At 40.9% G+C, this 19,569-nt stretch overlaps 1 protein-coding gene across 4 annotated transcripts in view; it reads right to left on the bottom strand.

Annotated features, from left to right (window-relative positions):
• Nucleotides 1-19,569, bottom strand: part of kcnab2a (potassium voltage-gated channel subfamily A regulatory beta subunit 2a) — a 103,071-nt gene that overhangs the window by 3,968 nt on the left and 79,534 nt on the right. For all 4 annotated transcript variants that reach the window (XM_066670322.1, XM_066670320.1, XM_066670321.1 and 1 more), the window contains 12 exons: nt 19,042-19,085; nt 18,760-18,797; nt 18,400-18,479; nt 12,271-12,315; nt 11,486-11,530; nt 11,060-11,103; nt 10,680-10,766; nt 8,013-8,098; nt 6,118-6,238; nt 5,888-5,982; nt 3,936-4,056; nt 302-390 (listed from right to left, as the gene is read on the bottom strand). In XM_066670322.1, coding sequence (XP_066526419.1) covers nt 302-390; nt 3,936-4,056; nt 5,888-5,982; nt 6,118-6,238; nt 8,013-8,098; nt 10,680-10,766; nt 11,060-11,103; nt 11,486-11,530; nt 12,271-12,315; nt 18,400-18,479; nt 18,760-18,797; nt 19,042-19,085 — 895 coding nt within the window. The remainder of the gene's footprint in view (nt 1-301; nt 391-3,935; nt 4,057-5,887; nt 5,983-6,117; nt 6,239-8,012; nt 8,099-10,679; nt 10,767-11,059; nt 11,104-11,485; nt 11,531-12,270; nt 12,316-18,399; nt 18,480-18,759; nt 18,798-19,041; nt 19,086-19,569) is intronic.

Raw genomic sequence — 19,569 nt, forward strand, 5'->3', positions numbered from 1 at the left:
ACACTGGCTCTAACGTTAACCTCAACCTAAAACCTAAACTTAACTGTAACCCTTACCCGCTAACCCCAACCTTAACCCAAAACCTAAACCTAACACCCACTCTAATCCTTAACGTAACCTCATCCCAACACCCAACCCAAACCTTGCATCTAATCCCATCTCTCACTTCAATGCTGTTGAGGACGAACTTAAGCAATAAAGGATCAATAAATAGTAGAAAACATGCACAGAAACAAAAAGTCTTGCAGCATTACTTTTCTTCACAAAAACCCCTTCAAACACCCAATGCATTTGGTCTTACCTGTATTGCGCCTATATTCTCCATGAGCTGATCAGTGTTGGAGGCTCCTAAGAGCACAGAGCTGACTCCTTCATTCCTTAGGCACCACGCTGCAGAGGACCAGCACATAATCACACCCAATACAGCGTCATCAACAAGCAGCACACAACACACCCCACTTTACTCTCCCACCCTTGCCACCCCTAAACACAACCACGATTTAAAAACATGACACCCATACCCATCCATCGTAATAAGTGCAAACTGTGGAAAAACACTAAAGCCGTTTCCAAAATAAAAAAAAAAAAAAACTAGCCATTTCTCCCACCTACACACACCAAGGCATCTCACATAACACTCAAAGGGGAAAAGAAATAAAGAGAAACAGCTGCCAGACCACACTGTTACCATGGCTCCCAGCACCGGGGTATACGGTACGAAGACAAAAATATCTTAATTTTTTTGCTTGCTGGTCTGAGAAGGCAAAGGAAAGAGCGCTGGGTGGGAATGGCAGTGAAGGAGGCTCTAGAGATGTTTTGGAGAGGTGCTGAGAGAAGCCATGTACTGCTGCAGCCCCCAAGAGACAGCACATGCAACAACTCAGCCACACACACACACACACAAACACACAGGAGGGGAACTACTAAGTGTGGGGATTACACTTCTTGAGACAAAGTGTGTATGTGAGCGTACAAGTGTGTGTGTGTGGGCCATCTGTGGCTCTGTCTCACTGTGTGTAGGCACTACTGTGTTTTGTCAATGCATGAATAAGAGCAGCCATTTGGTTGGAGTAAAGTCTTAATCCATCTTTGCAGCATTGATGGCCTAAAACAAGATTCTAATTCAATAATGACCTGAACTACTTACAGATTCAGCCCTGACCATCACAGTTAGAGGACGGTGTGTCTTTTACCTTTGCTGCATTTTGCACACATAAAGGGAAGTGGAATTAAAGCGTAGAGGCATCTAATTCTTTTCATGCTGATTCTACAATAAATGGTTTATGGTCAGCAAAAAGGAAAAATTGGAGCCAATGTGTGGCTTTGCTTTTATTGTAAGAGCCAACCACCTCTCAGGCATTTAGCATAAAATACATGTTTAGTTCTGTGCAAATCCAGACACCACCCTTTGTTAATGTAATTTAATGCCTGTTCAAGTTAGTCACTTTTCAGTGTCAGTTAAAACGCCAGTACCGTCGTGAAGCATTTTAGCCTTCCTCATGTATAATCTTTCCAATAAGATCTTCCTGTTATCTTTGCCGGCTCAGTTTAATCAATCTCTCCTATCTGTACTTCCTAAAAACTGTGATTTACTCTATAAATAATCCTAATAACGGGAAGATTACACAAGAGTGACAGCCATACTGTATGTGAAGAGAAAATAAGAGCCAGGCTTTACATCTTCCATGGTGCCAGCTGTATGAATGAGCAGGGACATTGTTGGCTTGATAATAAATTAGCCGGCTGAAGCCATGCAGGGAAAGAGGGATTTATAGTGATTGGAAGGAGTGGCACTCGCTAATGGGGTGTGAAATGTGATCTATGGCGCTGCATCACGTGGCAGGCCGAGTGAGAAACGCCTATGGGTTCGAGCCAGAGGAGCCAGACACTGAGGTGGGCTGGAACGGCTGTACTGGAACACCTCTGGAGGGGGATTGAGGGGCTGTCAGCGGTCATCTGCACACTTCACCTGCAGTGTGTAAATCAGCGGTGGTGTGCTGTCATGACGAGCTTTGGGCTTTAGCACTGTAGGGAGCTTTCGGTGCTGAGTGTAAGGGGGGGGTCTCATGAATCAGAAATGTGAGGGATGAACACACACTCTCTCTCTCTCTCTCACACATGGTGTAATCCATTGCTATGAAACTAATTCCGCCACTCCGCTGAGCCATTAGACCACTTCACTCTCTACAGATCTCACAAACCACCTACACTCCTCACACCCAAAACTCACACAGACATAAACCCACTCACACTTCATTTTAAGGACATTTAAGGATGTGTGTGTATGTCCAGGGATTAGAAATGTTTCAATCAGAAATAAAAGCTAACAGTATATTATTTAAATTGTTTTATATCTAAAGCTTTAATTAATTACTAATAATTCACAATGTCCAGATCGTTCAAATATCAACGTTATCTGCTTTGACCGATAATTCAAACTAATTTTGGATAAATATTTAAGCTACATCTGAATGTTCAGGCTACAGTGGGGTGGTACAATACAATCCCTATTTAACTCATTTTACTGCTTTTACGACCCGTTATTGTTGCTGTCCAATCAAAAACGTTCAGTGTAAGTGCATAGGCATCGGCTCCGAGTTTGTGTGCGTTTCCATTGATAACATTTCATTCAATAGACTTTACTCTCCACGGCTTTGTGAGCCATTACTCATTATATGAAGCATTAGGCTGTCGGATGGCAAGCTGTGTTAACTGTTTAATATTAGTCAGCTACAGTCATTCTAATCATCAATCATGTTGTCTAACACTGTTCTATGACTCCCTCTTCATATATTTAATGATGTATAGCTGATGTCTTATAAGTAGGTCAGCCACTTGCTCGGCCTGTTACCCAAGTTACCTAATTACCTTTCATGAACTAACGAGGATCAATAACTAATAAACGGATCATTTCAGTAATTCAGAAGTGCAGATCAATTAACTGTTATAACATATTACAAGAGGTGTTCCAGTGTAAAACCAGGAAATAAAATGCTATTTACTATACTTTGTATCAGTGTTCTCTCACTACAATACCATCATGAATTACACCAATACATCACTCAGTTTATTGGGAATCCTTGAGCTAGCCACTGGTTTAGAGGATAATAAATATACATTTATGACCACCTCTTTTGTTTCTACATTCACTGTCCATTCTCTCGGCTCCTCTGACCTTACAGGAGAACTTTGTAGTTCTACAATTGCAGACTGTAGTCCATATGTTGCTCTGCATACCTTGTTTGTCCCCTATCACCCTGTTGTTCAAGGGTCAGGACCTACACAAGATCACTTCAAAGCAGGTATGGTCTGGGTGATGGATTACTCTCAGTGCTGCAGTGACACAGTGTGTTGGGCTGGTACAAGTGGATCAGACACAGCGGTGCTACTCGAGTTTTGTAAACACTGCGTCCACTCACTGTTCAACCCTAGTAGACAGCTAACTGCAATTGCAGAACTACAAAGTGCTCTTGTATTGCCAATGGAGCCGAGAGAATAGACAGTGAGCGTAGAAACAAGGAGGTGGTCATAGAGTAGTGACTGACTGCTGTATCTGTAGTTCTAACAGGTTCAGTGATAGCGAATCTGTGAATCAGTGAATTGTTTAGTGCTTTTAAAAGTGTTAAAACTAATAAAGCAAACTACAGCTTGTGTGTGTACAGCCCAAAGCACTTGATTTGTTTTAAAACATTATCAGAAGGTGATTGTCCTTTTGAAACTACTGAATTATCACGAACCCTAAAGTAACATTTCTGAATATATGTTTTAAGCACCCCAAAATGTACAATTCTGAGTTTCTAATCCCTGTGTGTGTGCATGTGTGTGGGCAAGAGACAGGGGATGAGAGTGCGAGGGGCGAGCGAGGTACAGGACGGACGGACAGACAGACAGAAAGAGAGAGAGCGGCAGTGTGTCTTTAGTGGATTTGTCCGTACCGATGGCGAGCTGTGGCAGTGTGCAGCCCAGCCGCTCGGCGATTGCCTGCAGCTCTTTCAGCTTCGCCTGCTGACGCCGGCCCTCCTCGCTCAAGATCTTGTCCTTCAACCACTGGTAGCCCTGTCAACAACACAGCACACCTGCTCAAAAACAGGAGCCCTGCTGCACGGCGGTGCTCTCTCACGCACACATGCTTACACAAACTCACACTGGGACAAGTTTATACACCAAGGAGCACCTTTGTGAGCAAGGGCCTGTTTTTAAACACGTGACTCTGTCTTTCCCAAAAAGATGACCAAGTCATGGAGGGTTTCTCTGCTTGGACAACTTTTAAGGGGTAAAAGAGACTTCACACACACAAACATTTATTATGTATGATATAAGTCTAACATACGAATTGATGTTTAGGTACTTTTTATGCTTTAACCCTTAGAAGCCCAGTAAATACAGACTTATCATGCAATATATATTTATATTAAGGAGTTGAAACAATAAGTATTTTTAATAAAAAATAAAAAAACCTGTACGTTTTTAAAAAACTTCTATTTTACAGTAAAATTTTCATTTTAATTTCCAAAATAATTTTACAAATATACACAGTATATCAGGGGCACCACTCGGGGGGTGGGGACTGACAGGGGGCCTTTTGAGGGCTCATTCATTTATCCATTATCTGTAACCCTTATCCAATTCAGGGTTGCGGTGGGTCCAGAGCCTACCTGGAATCATTGGGCGCAAGGCGGGACTACACACTGGAGGGGGCGCCAGTCCTTTACAGGGCAACATTCACTCACACACTCACACCTACGGACACTTTTGAGTCGCCAATCCACCTACCAATGTGTTTTTGGACTGTGGGAGGAAACCGGAGCACCTGGAGGAAACCTACGCGGGGAGAACACACCACACTCCTCACAGTCAGTCACCCGGAGCGAGAATCCAACCCACAACCTCCAGGTTCCTGGAGCTGTGTGAATGCGACACTACCTGCTGCACCACCGTGCCACCCCTTTTGGGGGCTGTTAATATTATTTTAATAGTATAGCCTTGTGTAGGGGGAGTATCTTTCATGGGGCCCAAGATTTCTAGTAGCGCTTCTAGGTATGTTTACAAACAAACAAACAAAGGAAATAAACGTATATGAATGTAATAATCCAAGCTTTTGTTATTACCTGAATCTTCTAAGGGTTCGTTTCTGACATTCATAATCAAAGAGATTTTTCACTATCACGTTAACAGATCATCAAGAAAATAAACACGTTTGTGTGTGTGCCGGGATAAGATAATTAACCCGGACGGTACATCATTGGTTAAGATTAACAGTGGGAAGTGTTCAGTCTGTTCTGATGATCCAGGCACTCATAGATCTGAAATAAACAGAGACCCATCACTGTCTAGATCACCAGCACAAAAAAAAATCACTCGAGTGTCAATTCATATGTGATTTACACGCGAGTGAAAGAGCACAGTATGAACGACCCTGGTGCAGTCACACTGAGGGGATAGATGGATGAGAAAGGGATGATTGGTCCAGTGAAGACCAACAGCAATATGATGCTGCATGCCACTCCACCGACATATAGTTAACACAGTACTGCAACGGAGAAATGCTGCTGTGGGTGTGTGTAAGAGTGAGTATGAATGTGTGGGGGTGTGCGTGTGGCAGATGTGCCAAAGCTTGCATTAAAAATACTCCTCAGAGTTACCACAGAAACACTGTCACATGACAAAATAAATGTTGAGAAGATTCTGGTCTGAAGGTTCATGCCACAACATGGAACTTTCAAAGACAAACACATCTACAAGGGAAAAACACCCAAAGCTAGAACCTGGAAAACACGAACACATCCATTAGAACACCAAGGACACGAGGAGCCACTAATGATGCCACAAATGTTCCCGAAAACTAGAAACAGTGAGGAACAGAGGGACAGAGGGGGAAACATAGTACCTTGAGAGAGGCACGGGAGTAAGGAGGCACTCCGCTGTCATATTTCCCTGAGATGATCCCACAGGCCAGCGGTGACCATGTCATAGCCCCTACACCTAAAGCACACACACCTTTATTTCAGTGCACAATATACATGCCAAGAGATTCATTTATTTGAAGGAAAAAAAGAACAGCACCTGATTAATACAAACGTGTATTGCTATAAATCCTGAGCAGCCAGCAGGACATACCTATCTTATGAAAAAGCTCAGGCAACTGCACCTCCACTTTCTCTCTTTGGAACATGTGATATTCTGCTTGCTCGCAGATTGGTGGGATCTGGTTAAATTGTCGGGCAACAGAGTAGGCTTCCTGCAGAACACAAAAAACAATTTCTTTTGTTTACGAATCACTTTGCATTTTGTCACTTTACAGCAGCTGGAAAACAAACCAAAGCTAGAAGAGAGAAGAGAGGTGACATGTTAAGAGGAAAAAAAATTGAGACCCTATAATAACATGTACAGTGGAACCTCTACCTACGAACTTGATCCGATCCGTGACCCGGTTTGTTAGTAGAAAAGTTCGTTTCTCGAGTCAATTTTCCCCATTTAAAATAATGGAAAAGCAATTAATGCATTCCAGCCCCCACCCCAAAAGTCACCCTTTTTGCACTGATATATGTTTACGACGCTCTCAAATTAGTAAAAAAAATACATGTAGCGTTACTAAAAATATAAGAGAAATACAGTGGTAACAGTAATAGAAAAGAAATAAAGTTGTAAGTGGTTACACATCGCTACCTTGGAGAAGGCGTGAAGACTGGCTGGAGGACTAACACAGGCACTGGCTGTATGACGGGAGGTGGGGGTGGGTGGAATAACGGAGAGTAGGCGGGTGAATGTGGGGAGACGAAGTGTAGATACGGCTTAACTTAGCTTGAATTCCGATGTCTGCTATTTACACTAATGCTAAATTGCTAAAGCTACAATTTGATAATTTTAAAAGCTCACTCAAGTTTGGGCGCTGGGAGACTCGACTATTGGGGTCAGTGGTCATTTCCAGCCGCCGGCTCGGCGGAGGCTCGGGTTCGTTTCTAGAGTCATGGTTCGTTGGTGGAGGCAAAAAATATTCAAATGCCCGGTTCGCATCTTGGAAAGTTCTTTAGTATAGACGTTTGTTAGTAGAGGTTCCACTGTATTAATATTTTATGAGTGACTTGGCACATATATCTATTTCAAGCTGATTTAAAAAAAACAAAAAGCTATTCTATAATTATTCTATTGGCAATAACTTAAAAATTAAAGACTCCTTTCTAAAATATGAGGTCTGTAGAAGTGAAAGACATGCCTGCAACTGGTGTTCATTTAGTCCTATTAGACAAGTCTCTGTGGAGCTTAGAGTGTGTTAGAAGCTGTGTAGGAGCTAAAGATTAGACAGATAATTTGGGACAAGTCTGTGTAGTGGTTTAAATAAATAAAAAAATGAAGGTTATACGTAACATTCTAAAAAGCAGGCAGTCGGTATGAGTAATAGACAATGGGCATGATGTCTGCTGAATGTTTGCGTGTATAAGAACCCTGCCAGCTGAAGCTTAGGTCTGTTCACCATTTTAACTAGAATTCTGATTTGAAGAACATGACAGTAGTCTAAGCAGTAGTATGACTAAGAGTAAGCTAGGCTAATTTATGGAAGTTATAAAAAAAACATAAAGCAGTGACATTAAAGCAATGTAAGTGAAATGTGTTTGACCTAAACTACGGCTTCTGTACATCAAAACAACTACTACGTGCCTGTAGGTGGCAATAGTTACTGCAGATTGCAGTGTCTGACTCATGGCATTGTGGGTGGCTGATGCATTCAATATGAATCCTTGCTGCCTGGAAGCAGTAATGGGAAGCCATCTTTTAAAGAGACTCATTCTGAAGCGCCTTTGGGTCATGCTGAAGATTTCTTTTTGGGTGATAATCATTAAGCTGTTTCTTGGAGAAGCCAAAGTGTCCCCAAAGCAGTGCTACAAGTACACCCCGATGGTAACGATCACAAAGTTATCATTCTAAAATAGAGTGAGATGGGACAGAAAGAGCAAGGAAACGAATGGCTGAGTAAACGAGTGAGAGGATGTGAGGGGGTAGCTGAAATGACTCACCATTATTTCCATCGGGCTCCAGCGGGAGGTGCCCCAGTACATGGCCATTCCCTGATTGATCACGTGGGTCATCGCTCGTACCGTCTCTGCCGAACAGAGCAGATTGACACAATTAACCAGAAACATGTGCAACATGTCACATCACAACTGGAATTATGCTTTGGTATGAGTGTTTGTAAAGAAGAGTATAAGAAAGAAAACAATGCTGAATTGATTTAGAAAACTCGAGCACTTCATTGTGTTAAAATGAGCTTACAGTTCTAATCAACAAGTAATTTACAGCTGTTTCGCTAATGGTCACGTCTGATTAAGTGAACTCTTATGTTAGCTCACCCCCAACGGTGTTCGGAAACTCTAATAGGCGTCATGCCTGTGACGTAGATGGTGGACAACAACTCTAGAAGTTGCACTTAATTTAATGCAAAATGACGAAAAGGTGTGTTGTTTTTGGCTGCAATAATTCAATGTACGGTGGGCCATTTGTGCACAAATGGCCCAAAGATCCCAAAATATCCAGAAAATGGACTAAATTTGTCAACTTTATACGGGCACTTTGGAAAGGACCATCCGCTCACTCCGTTATCTGTAGCTCATTTCACTGGCGCTTTTCCAACAATATGGGCATGTAAGGACACCAACGAAAGGTGTTCAAGAGCCTCTGTAACATGGAGGTAAACAGGGTAAGGACACTCACTTCGCCTGTTTTAGTTGGTTTTAGTTAACGTTAGCTTGACTTGCTAAACTCGGTGGCTCAGATTATACTCGGCTACGTAGCTGCATTACGGAGGTTTATAGTGTCGGATGAATTCGAGTTCGACTTCGATCACATTTACAAGACTAACGGTACCTCTAAATTTGAGTTTGGCTTATTGCTAGGCTATTGTCATGAATAATGTTGGTTATTTAGCTAGATACTGTCATAACAGTCGGTCATAACGGTGTTTTACCACAGCATTGTTCAGCTGTTGTCCACCAGTGACGTCACGGTTGCGTTCGAGAATTTCCGTAGCGAGCTCGGGTTTTTCCGTCAATTTAATAAAGTTGTCAGTTTTAAAGCAAATTAAGCTGCTATTTTCATTTTAATTCATACTTATATATGTCAGTAACTAAAATAATGTGAACTATTCATGGAGGTCCATTAAGTGGTGCTTAGCCTTTAAAGTGTTCAAATTAAAAAATTGAGAGAGAGAGAGAGAGAGAGCAAGTTTGCAAAATAGACAGACTTTGTCATATACGGCGAAGCATAAAGGAAAAGGACAAAGAGCAGAAGCCCGCAAGTGCTTCAGGGTTAGGTCATGTGCTAACGTGAACTTTTGAAAGGGCAGCAGAAGAAATAAATAGAGAAATTAAATCCTTCTGCCTTAATCTGACAAGACCAGTCGCTCCTCATTCTATAACTGCTTAGTTACAACAGAATCTGGCTGGCAGGGTTTTCCAAGATCAATAGGTCAACAACAAGGACCTCTCCAGTAAAGATCATCAGAAAGTTTCTACAGTGGAGAGCCTCATTGAAAGTGTGGCCTGGCATTTATAAGAAGACAGTTTTCTTTACTAAAGAACATTCACAAAAGGTGTAAAACTCTAACATGGCATTTAAAGATGAGTATAATCTTGGCTATAGTTTTTTTTTTATATATACAGCTGTGGCAAGTGGAGGTGTTAACAGAATTTAAAATTTCATAACAGACTGTATATTTGAATGAACAATAACATTAAAAGAATAAGAAACAAATCTTTAAAAGAAAAGTAGCTGTTATATAGAAATATTCATATTCTCAGTTTGGTTTAGGAGGTGAGGATATTTCAGCAACAACATTGTTCAGTGCTGCACCACATCTTTTCTTGGAAGTTTTCTGATAACATTTTTACAGTCTGCTGTAATTATCTTTCCTCCGTATGACCAGAGTGCCACTTTTTAATTATTCTTCTTATCTTGTCCTACTTGTACCATAACTCCTAACTGGTGAGTCCCTGGGGATGGATGGGTTCCAGTCAGAATTCCTGCCTAACTTTCTCAGGGAAGGTTTGGGTCCTTCTTTCTGGATATAGCTCTGAGAGCATTTATAAAAATGTGCTTTCCTTTTTTAAATAATGTCTGTTAATGCAGCCCAGAGCCAAAACCAGTTCTAAAATCAACCGCGTTTTCACATTTTTAAAACACAGTGAGCCTCATTCAGTAAAACTCTAAAAATGTGACTGTGCTAATTGACATAAAATATTAACTCTCCAATTGTTGTCTGATGTGGAAATAAACAAATATTTGAGTGCAGTTTAAGCATCAGGTTCAGTTTGTGAAATCAAGCAGAAGCTTACAAAGCCTCCTCACACATAATTTACATAAAGCTTGATCTAATTCATGCAGAGATTTTGGTAGTCAGCCAATAAAAAGATGAAATTCTGCTAGACTGTGCTTGTAGATGGAGTTTACACTTTATAGATTTTAAATGAGTGTGAGATTTGGAAAGTTGTTTCACTAAAAGCTGCACACGCTCATTTTATGATATTTGATCGTACACCACTCTGATGAATGAGGGCCAGTTTGTGGCTAACCCAGCTCAGAAGATTCAAGGGCTGTGGAGCCGGATGCTATTTTTTAAACCACCTTTTCAGTAAGCTGTCAGTAAGAAAACAGAACATGCAACTAATCCACTTTTCACAATTCCTCACCTTCCATCGGCGTATTTGGGTCTGGTCTGTTTGCAAACACCACATCTACGTATTCTAACTGCAATCTTTCCAGAGAAGCTTTTAAACCTAGAAAGGAGTTTCAGAATATCATTTAACAGATTATATCACACACTGGTGAATTCAAAACACCACACCACCGAATCAAAGACACTGACTTCAACTGAGCACTAAAAGATGATTGTTTCATTAGAGGAAGCCTCAGACACATGCTCATGCATTCACACTTAAATCTTAGCTTCTAATACGGCCGTGTTCTACTGGGAACAAGCCACATTAACTAAAATAACTCTGGCTACATCTACTCTCAGCATTAATAGATGCTTCTTTAACACAGTGGGATATGTTAGATTTAGGCTCACCTTCTATAATGTGCTTTCTGGACAGTCCTCTTTCAGTTTCTGCCCTGGTGAAGGGTTAAAACAATGTGTTATATTAGTTTATGCACAACATGAAGATCCAAATATTATATATATATATATATATATATATATATATATATACACACACACACACAGCAAATTGTCCAGTGTTAATTCAACACTATTAGTGTTAACTGAACACTGAGAGTGTTAAGTTATTACACGAACAGTGGTGTTAATTTAACACTGGTGAATTTACTGTATATATTTGTGCAAATATAACCTTTTTGTACATAATGTCAGACAGTACATAAAAGATAATACTATTATATTAGCTGTGAGACAATATTTTATATACCCTTCTTGCAGGGTCAGTACAAAACATTCCAGACAATAGTGTGTGTAAAATTGTCAAATTCAACATACTTTCCACCCCAAAATATTTTTGTAGTGATCACTAAACTGGAGCGTCTGCAAAACACAAAAAGAGCATAACGTTAAAATGGGTCATAATATTTCATTAAGGTTGTAGGAAAAGTAGCTGAGACAAAAAAAAAATACAGAAAAGGATTATACCATCACAGGCAAATGTTAATAAATGTATGGCTCAATTTCAAAAGAATACACACAAACAACCAGAGGGACTGAGCTAGGCTTGGGCTCTTTGGTGGCGACTGTTGTGTGGCCTGATACTGATGCACTTTGACTGGCAGGATGACTAAGCTGCAGGGCCGCTAGGTGAGCACTAACACACACACACAGAGTACAGAATACACACACGTTTTATGATCATCTCCTAGGGAGAGCTCAGTTACTTTCCGCCTTATCATGGAAGCCCAGACACACCGAGCAACCATCCTTGGCATTAACAGCTTAATTTCCAAACTAGGCTTTCCAATAAGCAAGCACAGGAAACTCTGAACTTCAGAAAAGGCGTTCCAGCAGACGAACACACTAAGAGATCAACTGTTAACAAACCAAGGGCTGCAGACATGTATCTAATCCATAATTTAAAAAGCGATGGCACGGCTCCTAGCATTAATGTTTCATATCTCTGCTCGCCTGCTGTACACAGTGCCACACTCTGTATTGTTTTTCTCAGTGTGCCTTTCCACTGGGCCAGGTTATTAGATGTAGAGAAACTGGATACCATCAGAAATAAATGGGATGACAGAGCGGAAATTAAAAAAAAGTGGACACTATCAGCGTACCTCCATCCTTTCTTTTTTATGATGTTTCCCAATACCACCTCAGCCCTGTAATGGAAAGAGAGACAGATGGTAATCAGTCATCCATGATTTCTTTGATGTTCAGTCAACATAAACCCATAAACACTTTTAAATAAGACTACTCTTATAAAGGTTTATAAGTAGTTTGAAACCTGTTTATTAAGCGGTTGTTAATTAGGTTATAAAAAGGGCAGTGACCTATAGTTTGCCTATTAGAGAAAGTGTCAGATAACTTACTGAAAATTAGAGATTTTAGAAAGTGGATTTAGTCATTTCAGTGTTAAGGTACACCACATTATTATTTATGTATAAAAAGATAATCTGTTGGTGGGTATTACATTTAACTTAAATGGTTATATGTATTAAAAAATATGTGATAAAGCTGACAGACAACATCATGGAGAAGACAAAGACATCAGTTAAGATGGATGTGGGTTCACTACTTGGAAAACACCAGGTCACAGTTGCCTTTTTTAACTCTATGTAATAGCGGATTATTAAATATATATATGATTATTTTAACAACATAATTAAAATCAATTAATACAGATTTGGGGTGGCACGGTGGTGCAGCAGGTAGGTGTCGCAGTCACACAGCTCCAGGGGCCTGGAGGTTGTGGGTTCGATTCCCGCTCCGTGTGACTGTCTGTGAGGAGTGTGGTGTGTTCTCCCTGTGTCCGCGTGGGTTTCCTCCGGGTGCTCCGGTTACCTCCCACAGTCCAAAAATACACGTTAGTAGGTCCGTAGGTTGGTAGGTTGGTGACTCAAAAGTGTCCGTAGGTGTGAGTGTGTGTGTGTGAATGTGTGTGTGTCTGCGTTGCCCTGTGAAGGACTGGCGCCCCCTCCAGGGTGTATTCCCGCCTTGTGCCCAATGATTCCAGGTAGGCTCTGGACCCACCGCGACCCTGAACTGGATAAGGGTTACAGAGAATGAATGAATGAATGAATAATACAGATTTGAATCCATTTAAAAACACTTTTTAAAGGGAGTCTTATTCTAAGGTGGTACCAGTAATTATAGGAATAATATAAGAGATTTAACATCATGTGGAAATCCTAGTGTCCTCTTATACCTTAAATACATGAAATAAATGAATAAATAAGACAATTTTAAGAGTTTTAATAGTGTTTAAGGACAATGGTGTCTAGGGTAAAGTCCCACATTAGCCTTACACACCCAAAATCTTGCCTGACTACATTTGGGGTGAGACTACTACTGTATAAATGAGATTTATTTTGTTGCAGTTGTATGAGCTCCTTTAATGATCAGAAACCCTCCACTGATGTCGTTCAAATGTTTAAATGGATACAATTAACAGTCACAATCCATAAGATATTGAACAATCTGCAGAAATTATCTAAGCATGCTGTGATCCCACTCCTATTTTCGTTCTGAAGATACTCCCTTGTCTCTCTGCCGCAGGCTTAGCCGAGCGGCACAGACAGTTTGGCGGCTGTGAGTCTTTATGGCACCCATTAGTGATGCTGTAGCTGCTAATTGGGACCCAGTGTAGGTACGATCAGGCCTACAGTACGTGCTGCCTGTGGGAGCTAAGTGGGCTCCATGCATGTCAAAAAGAACAAGCTGTCCTGTCATAACGTGACCTTTGTGCTGCCTCACTAGCCTGCTTCCCTCTCCCCCAGTGTCCATCCCTCTGCTCAGAACATCCCCCTCACACCTCGTTTTCCTCGCTCAAGTTTGTGTATTGTACAGTAGGCTGAAAGGTGGAGGAGTAAAGGAGCACAGTACTTGATAGCAGTCATTCAATTAGTTTGACCCTTGGGTCTTCCTTTTCAAAACGTTCTGGTTTTTACACTCCTCCGTCCTGCTCTGAAACAAGTGGGATTTCAGAGCAGCCAATCAAACCCGTTCTAAATTGAGGTACAAATTTAATGCTTGCTTGCTGAATGTTCTTGTGGTCATGTTTTTTTATTGCAGTGGTACATTCTTAAAGTTAATAATGCCAGGAAGCTTTTTGTTATTAATGGTGGATATTTGTAAATGAATAATCAAAATGGGCTGGTAATTTGTTAAAAGAAAGAAAGAAAGAATTCACGTAGCCTCATAAGCCACAAGTCTGAAAGGGAACCAGGAAATCAACCACTTTTGTTGGCTACTAGTATATGTGTGACTTCCACTGAGTGTTGGCTACATTTTTCTCACAGGTAACTCATTAACTAATTCATTTCAAAATGTCCTCTTTGACTGATTTTCATGTTACAGGGAAATACTGTATTATTTCATTCATTCATTCATTATCTGTAAGCGCTTATCCAATTCAGGGTCGCGGTGAGTCCAGAGCCTACCTGGAATCATTGGGCGCAAGGCGGTAATACACCCTGGAGGGGGCGCCAGTCCTTCACAGGGCAACACAGACACACACATTCACTCACACTTACGGACACTTTTGCGTCACCAATCCACCTACCAACGTGTATTTTTGGACTGTGGGAGGAAACCGGAGCACCCGGAAGAAACCCACACAGACACAGGGAGAACACACCACACTCCTCACAGACAGTCACCCGGAGGAAACCCACACAGACACAGGGAGAACACACCACACTCCTCACAGACAGTCACCCGGAGTGGGAAATGAACCTGGAGCTGTGTGACTGCGACACTAAGCTACTGCGCCACCGTGCTGCCCACTGTATTATTTGACAATTAAAAATAAATAGTTACAATAGACATGAAAATTTCAGTTTTTATCATAAAAACGTAGTTTAAATTTAATTCCTATAAATATCCACCAATAACAAAGCCATTCTGAGTGTGACCAGCTCAGAAAGTGTGTCCATAAGAATTTCTACAAGTATGTGTGTGTGTTTGTGTGTGTGTGTGTGTAAGGAGATGGAGATAGAGGCAGACGGGTGTGTGGGCGACGAAGCCTGTGTTTTTGTTTGCTTATGGGAGGGGGAATAAGAGACAGAAAGAGAAAAAAGGTTATGGGAATTGATGTGTCTGTGTGGATTCTGATGGCAAGCTTTGTCTATGTGAGGTTCTGTGTGTGTGTGTGTTTACCCATGTATGCATCTGTGTATTCTCTCTATCCTGCGGGGCTACAGTGAATATTTGCTCCAGGGTGTTTGCCCTGCCTTCCCACAGGCCCATGCACACAACCGTGACATTCAAACGCTTTGGGGACAGCGCAGATTCCAAATGGCTAAATGCAAACAGCAAGCTGCCCTACTATCACTTCCCTCCAATTACGCCACATGACAACGGCGTTTAGCACCAAGCAAAAAAGCACACACTTCATTCTCCTCCATCCTTCATTTGTGCAGTTTGTTAATGAAGCATCATGTGTCAGGCTTTTGTTCTCATTCAGACATATTAGCACACGAATGCCGGACGAATTCTGCTGAGCGCTGCTTAGTGTCCTCATATGGGAGCAGCAGCCGAAGCGCTGGAGGGAACAGAAGCGGAGATCAGGCAACTTGAACGATTCGCAGCGGCGGCGCTGTCATACAGGGGATTTCTCATGTTAACACACCCTCAGTCCGAATTTGTGAGGTCACTGCTTCCTGGGGTAAGGATGATAACATCTCGCGACACCTTAGGTAACTTTACTGGACGACATCCTGTTTGATTTTGTACACTGTATAATGACGTACTAAAATAATTTAAACGCCTCATTACTGATCTTTCTGACGTTCCAAATGCTGGCAGAAAAAGCGCTTGCTTAATAATCCAAATCTCAATCTCATAATTGTCCAGTAGAAAAAGGAATTTTAATCAAGACATTAATTAGTAATAACCAATTATTAGATAAACTACTAGTTCATTCTAGCTTTGCATTTTTAAGGTTTTATAAGACCGGCAGTGAGAGGTGAAACATTCTTTAAAGTGTGTTTCTATGATTTAGATCTAATCAATGAATGAATCAATTCATTCATTCATTATCTGTAACCCTTATCCAGTTCAGGGTCGCGGTGGGTGCAGAGCCTACCTGGAATCACTGGGCGTAAGGCAGGAATACACCCTGGAGGGGGCGCCAGTCCTTCACAGGGCAACACACACAAACACACATTCACTCACACACTTTTGAGTCGCCAATTCACCTAACCACCATGTGTTTTTGGACTGTAGGAGGAAACCAGAGCACCCAGCAGTCAACCAGAGGAAACCCACGTGGACACAGGGAGAACACACCAACTCCTCACAGACAGTCACCCGGAGTGGGAATTGAACCCACAACCTCCAGGTCACTGGAGCTGTGTGACTGTGACACTACCTGCTGCACCACCGTGCCGCCCTAATCATAAATAAGACTATTGTTATGATAATGAGAAAAGTTCCCTTCTAAATAAAAAAAAGCTCCTGGTTTACTGCTGTTTTACTCAGCATTATAAACAATTATAACTACATATGCATAAAAACCGATGGTGTTCCTGGCCAAATTACAGGTTTAGTTGATTTTCTAAGAGGGAAAAATGTATGCGCAGTGTAGTTTGAGCTAGCAAAATGGTTGTGTAATGCAATACATGACTGATCAGTGAAATCTGGTCATCCCACAATGCTATTAAACTGGAAGGGTGAAGGCTAGAACAGCACTGATGTCAGCCACAAACTGTCAATAATTCAACACCAATCAATGGCTCAGCACATTTAAAGGAGGACATCAACGGATCTGTTGCACTGGCTCACAGACGCTTATCTTGGTTGGCATCATGCTGAGTGAAAGGGATGGGAGCGGTGGGAGATTTGGCACCCCTCCAACACCCCAGGGATCAAACACAAAATCTCCTGGCAATAAAGACAACACCTGTTTCCACCACACTAGAGGTACAGGTTAAAAACACCTGTTTCTGTAATACACAATGTACAATGCTTCTACAGTACAAAAGGTACCCAATCAGTTTACCACTAAAAAAAAAGCTGTGAACAATTGAGTAAAATATACTTAGCTATAAACTGGTAAACACTATAAATAAAGCATTAGGCACATGCATTAAAAATGATGATTATATCTTATTTGTGGGTCCCTGCTTCCATTGGTTTGCTTTCTAATCCCTTTTTCTCGTCCCCAAATCAGGGCTCAGCATATTGCTGGAGCAAAATCAGTGCACACTGAAGAATGGTGATGACTCTAGTTTGTGTAATCTTAGGTACTGTAGAAGGAGGATAATCTCTCAGATTACTGCACTACATCCAGCCTGCAACAAAGGCAGCTTGAGATTAAGACTCACTAAAACATGTTGTTGTTCGTTTTTAATGTGCAGTCTAAAGCATTTTGTGCGAAATCTCCATGAATCTTCTGATGTTTAATCCTCAGTGACATACATTTTCAGCACCAACTACACCATGTGAAAGAGTGCTTTACTGCAGTGCTTTAACCTCTAATTCACGGATGCCTGGTTTTAACGGCATTTCCCCATGGGAATTTCTCATTCAATTTCTTCCTGGAGGTCAGAGGTGAAATGTTCTTTACAGTGTGGTTCTTTGATTTAGATCTAATCATAAATTTAATGACAAAATACAACAGAACATTGGTCAATAAATTACTGACAATAAAACACATGCTATTAAGAATATTTATAGATGGTATTTTACAGTCATCCTATAGTCTTTATGAATACCTTAAACTCATATCCTAACTGTCTTAAAAGGCAATGCTTTTTTAGGGTTACAACTATATTGTCTTTAAGAATTAGACAAGTTCAAGATATGGGTAAAAATATAATAGTATATATTTCTATTGTTGCTTTATTACTATTATACCATGTCTAGTGTGCTCAGTTTGCTACTGGTGATAAATAAACAATTGTGGTCAGAGAGTCAATTCTGAAAAATAAAATATACCAAACAGCCTCAGCTTTCTCTCATTCACCTATTTCTCAGCATAGTGTTCCAAGTGCTGAACAGAATTTAAATGTGGAGCGCCGGCCATGTCAAGTGCTGACTTTCCTTATCAATGTACGACGGGCATATGAGCCTTTCTTTTCAAAGACCAGTGTATATCAGGCTGTATCTCTCTTCTCCTGGAGCCATTCTGATTATGTAACTTGTCGGGCTGGACTTGAACCGTGGCATATGTTGTAGTGTATGGCAATGTGGATAAATTCAGCGTGATGAGGTGTGCTGTGTGTCAATTTTGGCTCACTCACTTTCCTGCAGCGTAGACCTCGGCTGTGTCAAACAGATTGATTCCGTTCTCGTAAGCCAGAGTCATCAGCTGTTCGGCCATCTGTTAGAGGGGAAGAGAGGAAAGGAGGGGATCGTGGGGATAGCGCCGTTTAAGGTGCTTCAGTTTCTTTAATTATTCAGCACTTGCCATGTAAAGTGAACTATACTGCCTTCCAGCTCTATGGGAGCTCAGTTAATGAGGTGGCCATAGGTTATATTCTTTATTGAAGAGGGTGTCTAGCAATCAGAGGGGACTGACATTTTATAAAATATTTTAAAAATCGGTAGGTAGTAAAACATTTGCATACAGATAAAAATATATAATCATACATGGGTCTTACCTCGTCTGTAATCTGACCACCAAACGTGACCCATGTCCCTGCAGAAAAGAGCTGGAATCACTTCCACTGCACATAACTCATGTGCTTTATATGATTTTTTTTATTATTTTCTGAATGCATAATCTAACAAGGATCAGCTTAACGAGCGACAAGATGAAAGAATAAGTAATACGATTAGACCAGCATCGTCAGGTCCACAGCAAATCTCAGGAAAATTATCTATACATATAAATGAATGAGAAATCATTTCCACTGCCATTAAATTGGTCAAAGAGCACTGACCTAACCCAAGGCATGACACCCTCAGTCCAGATTTTCCAAGGTTTCTGTGAAGAGGAAAGAAAAAGTGGGTTATTTAGGTTAAAATGGGTTAGGCTATTTTTCCTCCTGATTTTCAATTTGACTTAATAGGGAAATTCTGTGCTGCAAGTGTGAAAAACAAATGTGGGTTAATAGAGGATTCCTGGACATGTATTTTCAACGCAAATCCAGTTTTGTTCTCATAAGCTTAAGCCAAGCTCAGTTATACAGTCATTTCTTTATCCTTTTTCTTAATTATGTCCTATATAACATAGATGCACCTAACTGGATGTAAGCTTAAAATACAAACCTGAAATCTATTATTGCTAAGACAATAAACAATAAGCAGATTAGAGGTATCTTTTAAAGATAGAAAGGTAATAACTTTGTATTAAATCCAAAGGCTTTTCAGGAGAATAGAGAACAAAATTGCATTATTTCATTATTCTTCGAGCTGAAAAGGAAATGAAATCAAGAGAATCAACTAATGATTAGTAAAACAGGTCATGA

The sequence above is a fragment of the Hoplias malabaricus genome, chromosome 5, assembly GCF_029633855.1.
Source record: "Hoplias malabaricus isolate fHopMal1 chromosome 5, fHopMal1.hap1, whole genome shotgun sequence".
NCBI classification, from domain to species: domain Eukaryota; kingdom Metazoa; phylum Chordata; class Actinopteri; order Characiformes; family Erythrinidae; genus Hoplias; species Hoplias malabaricus.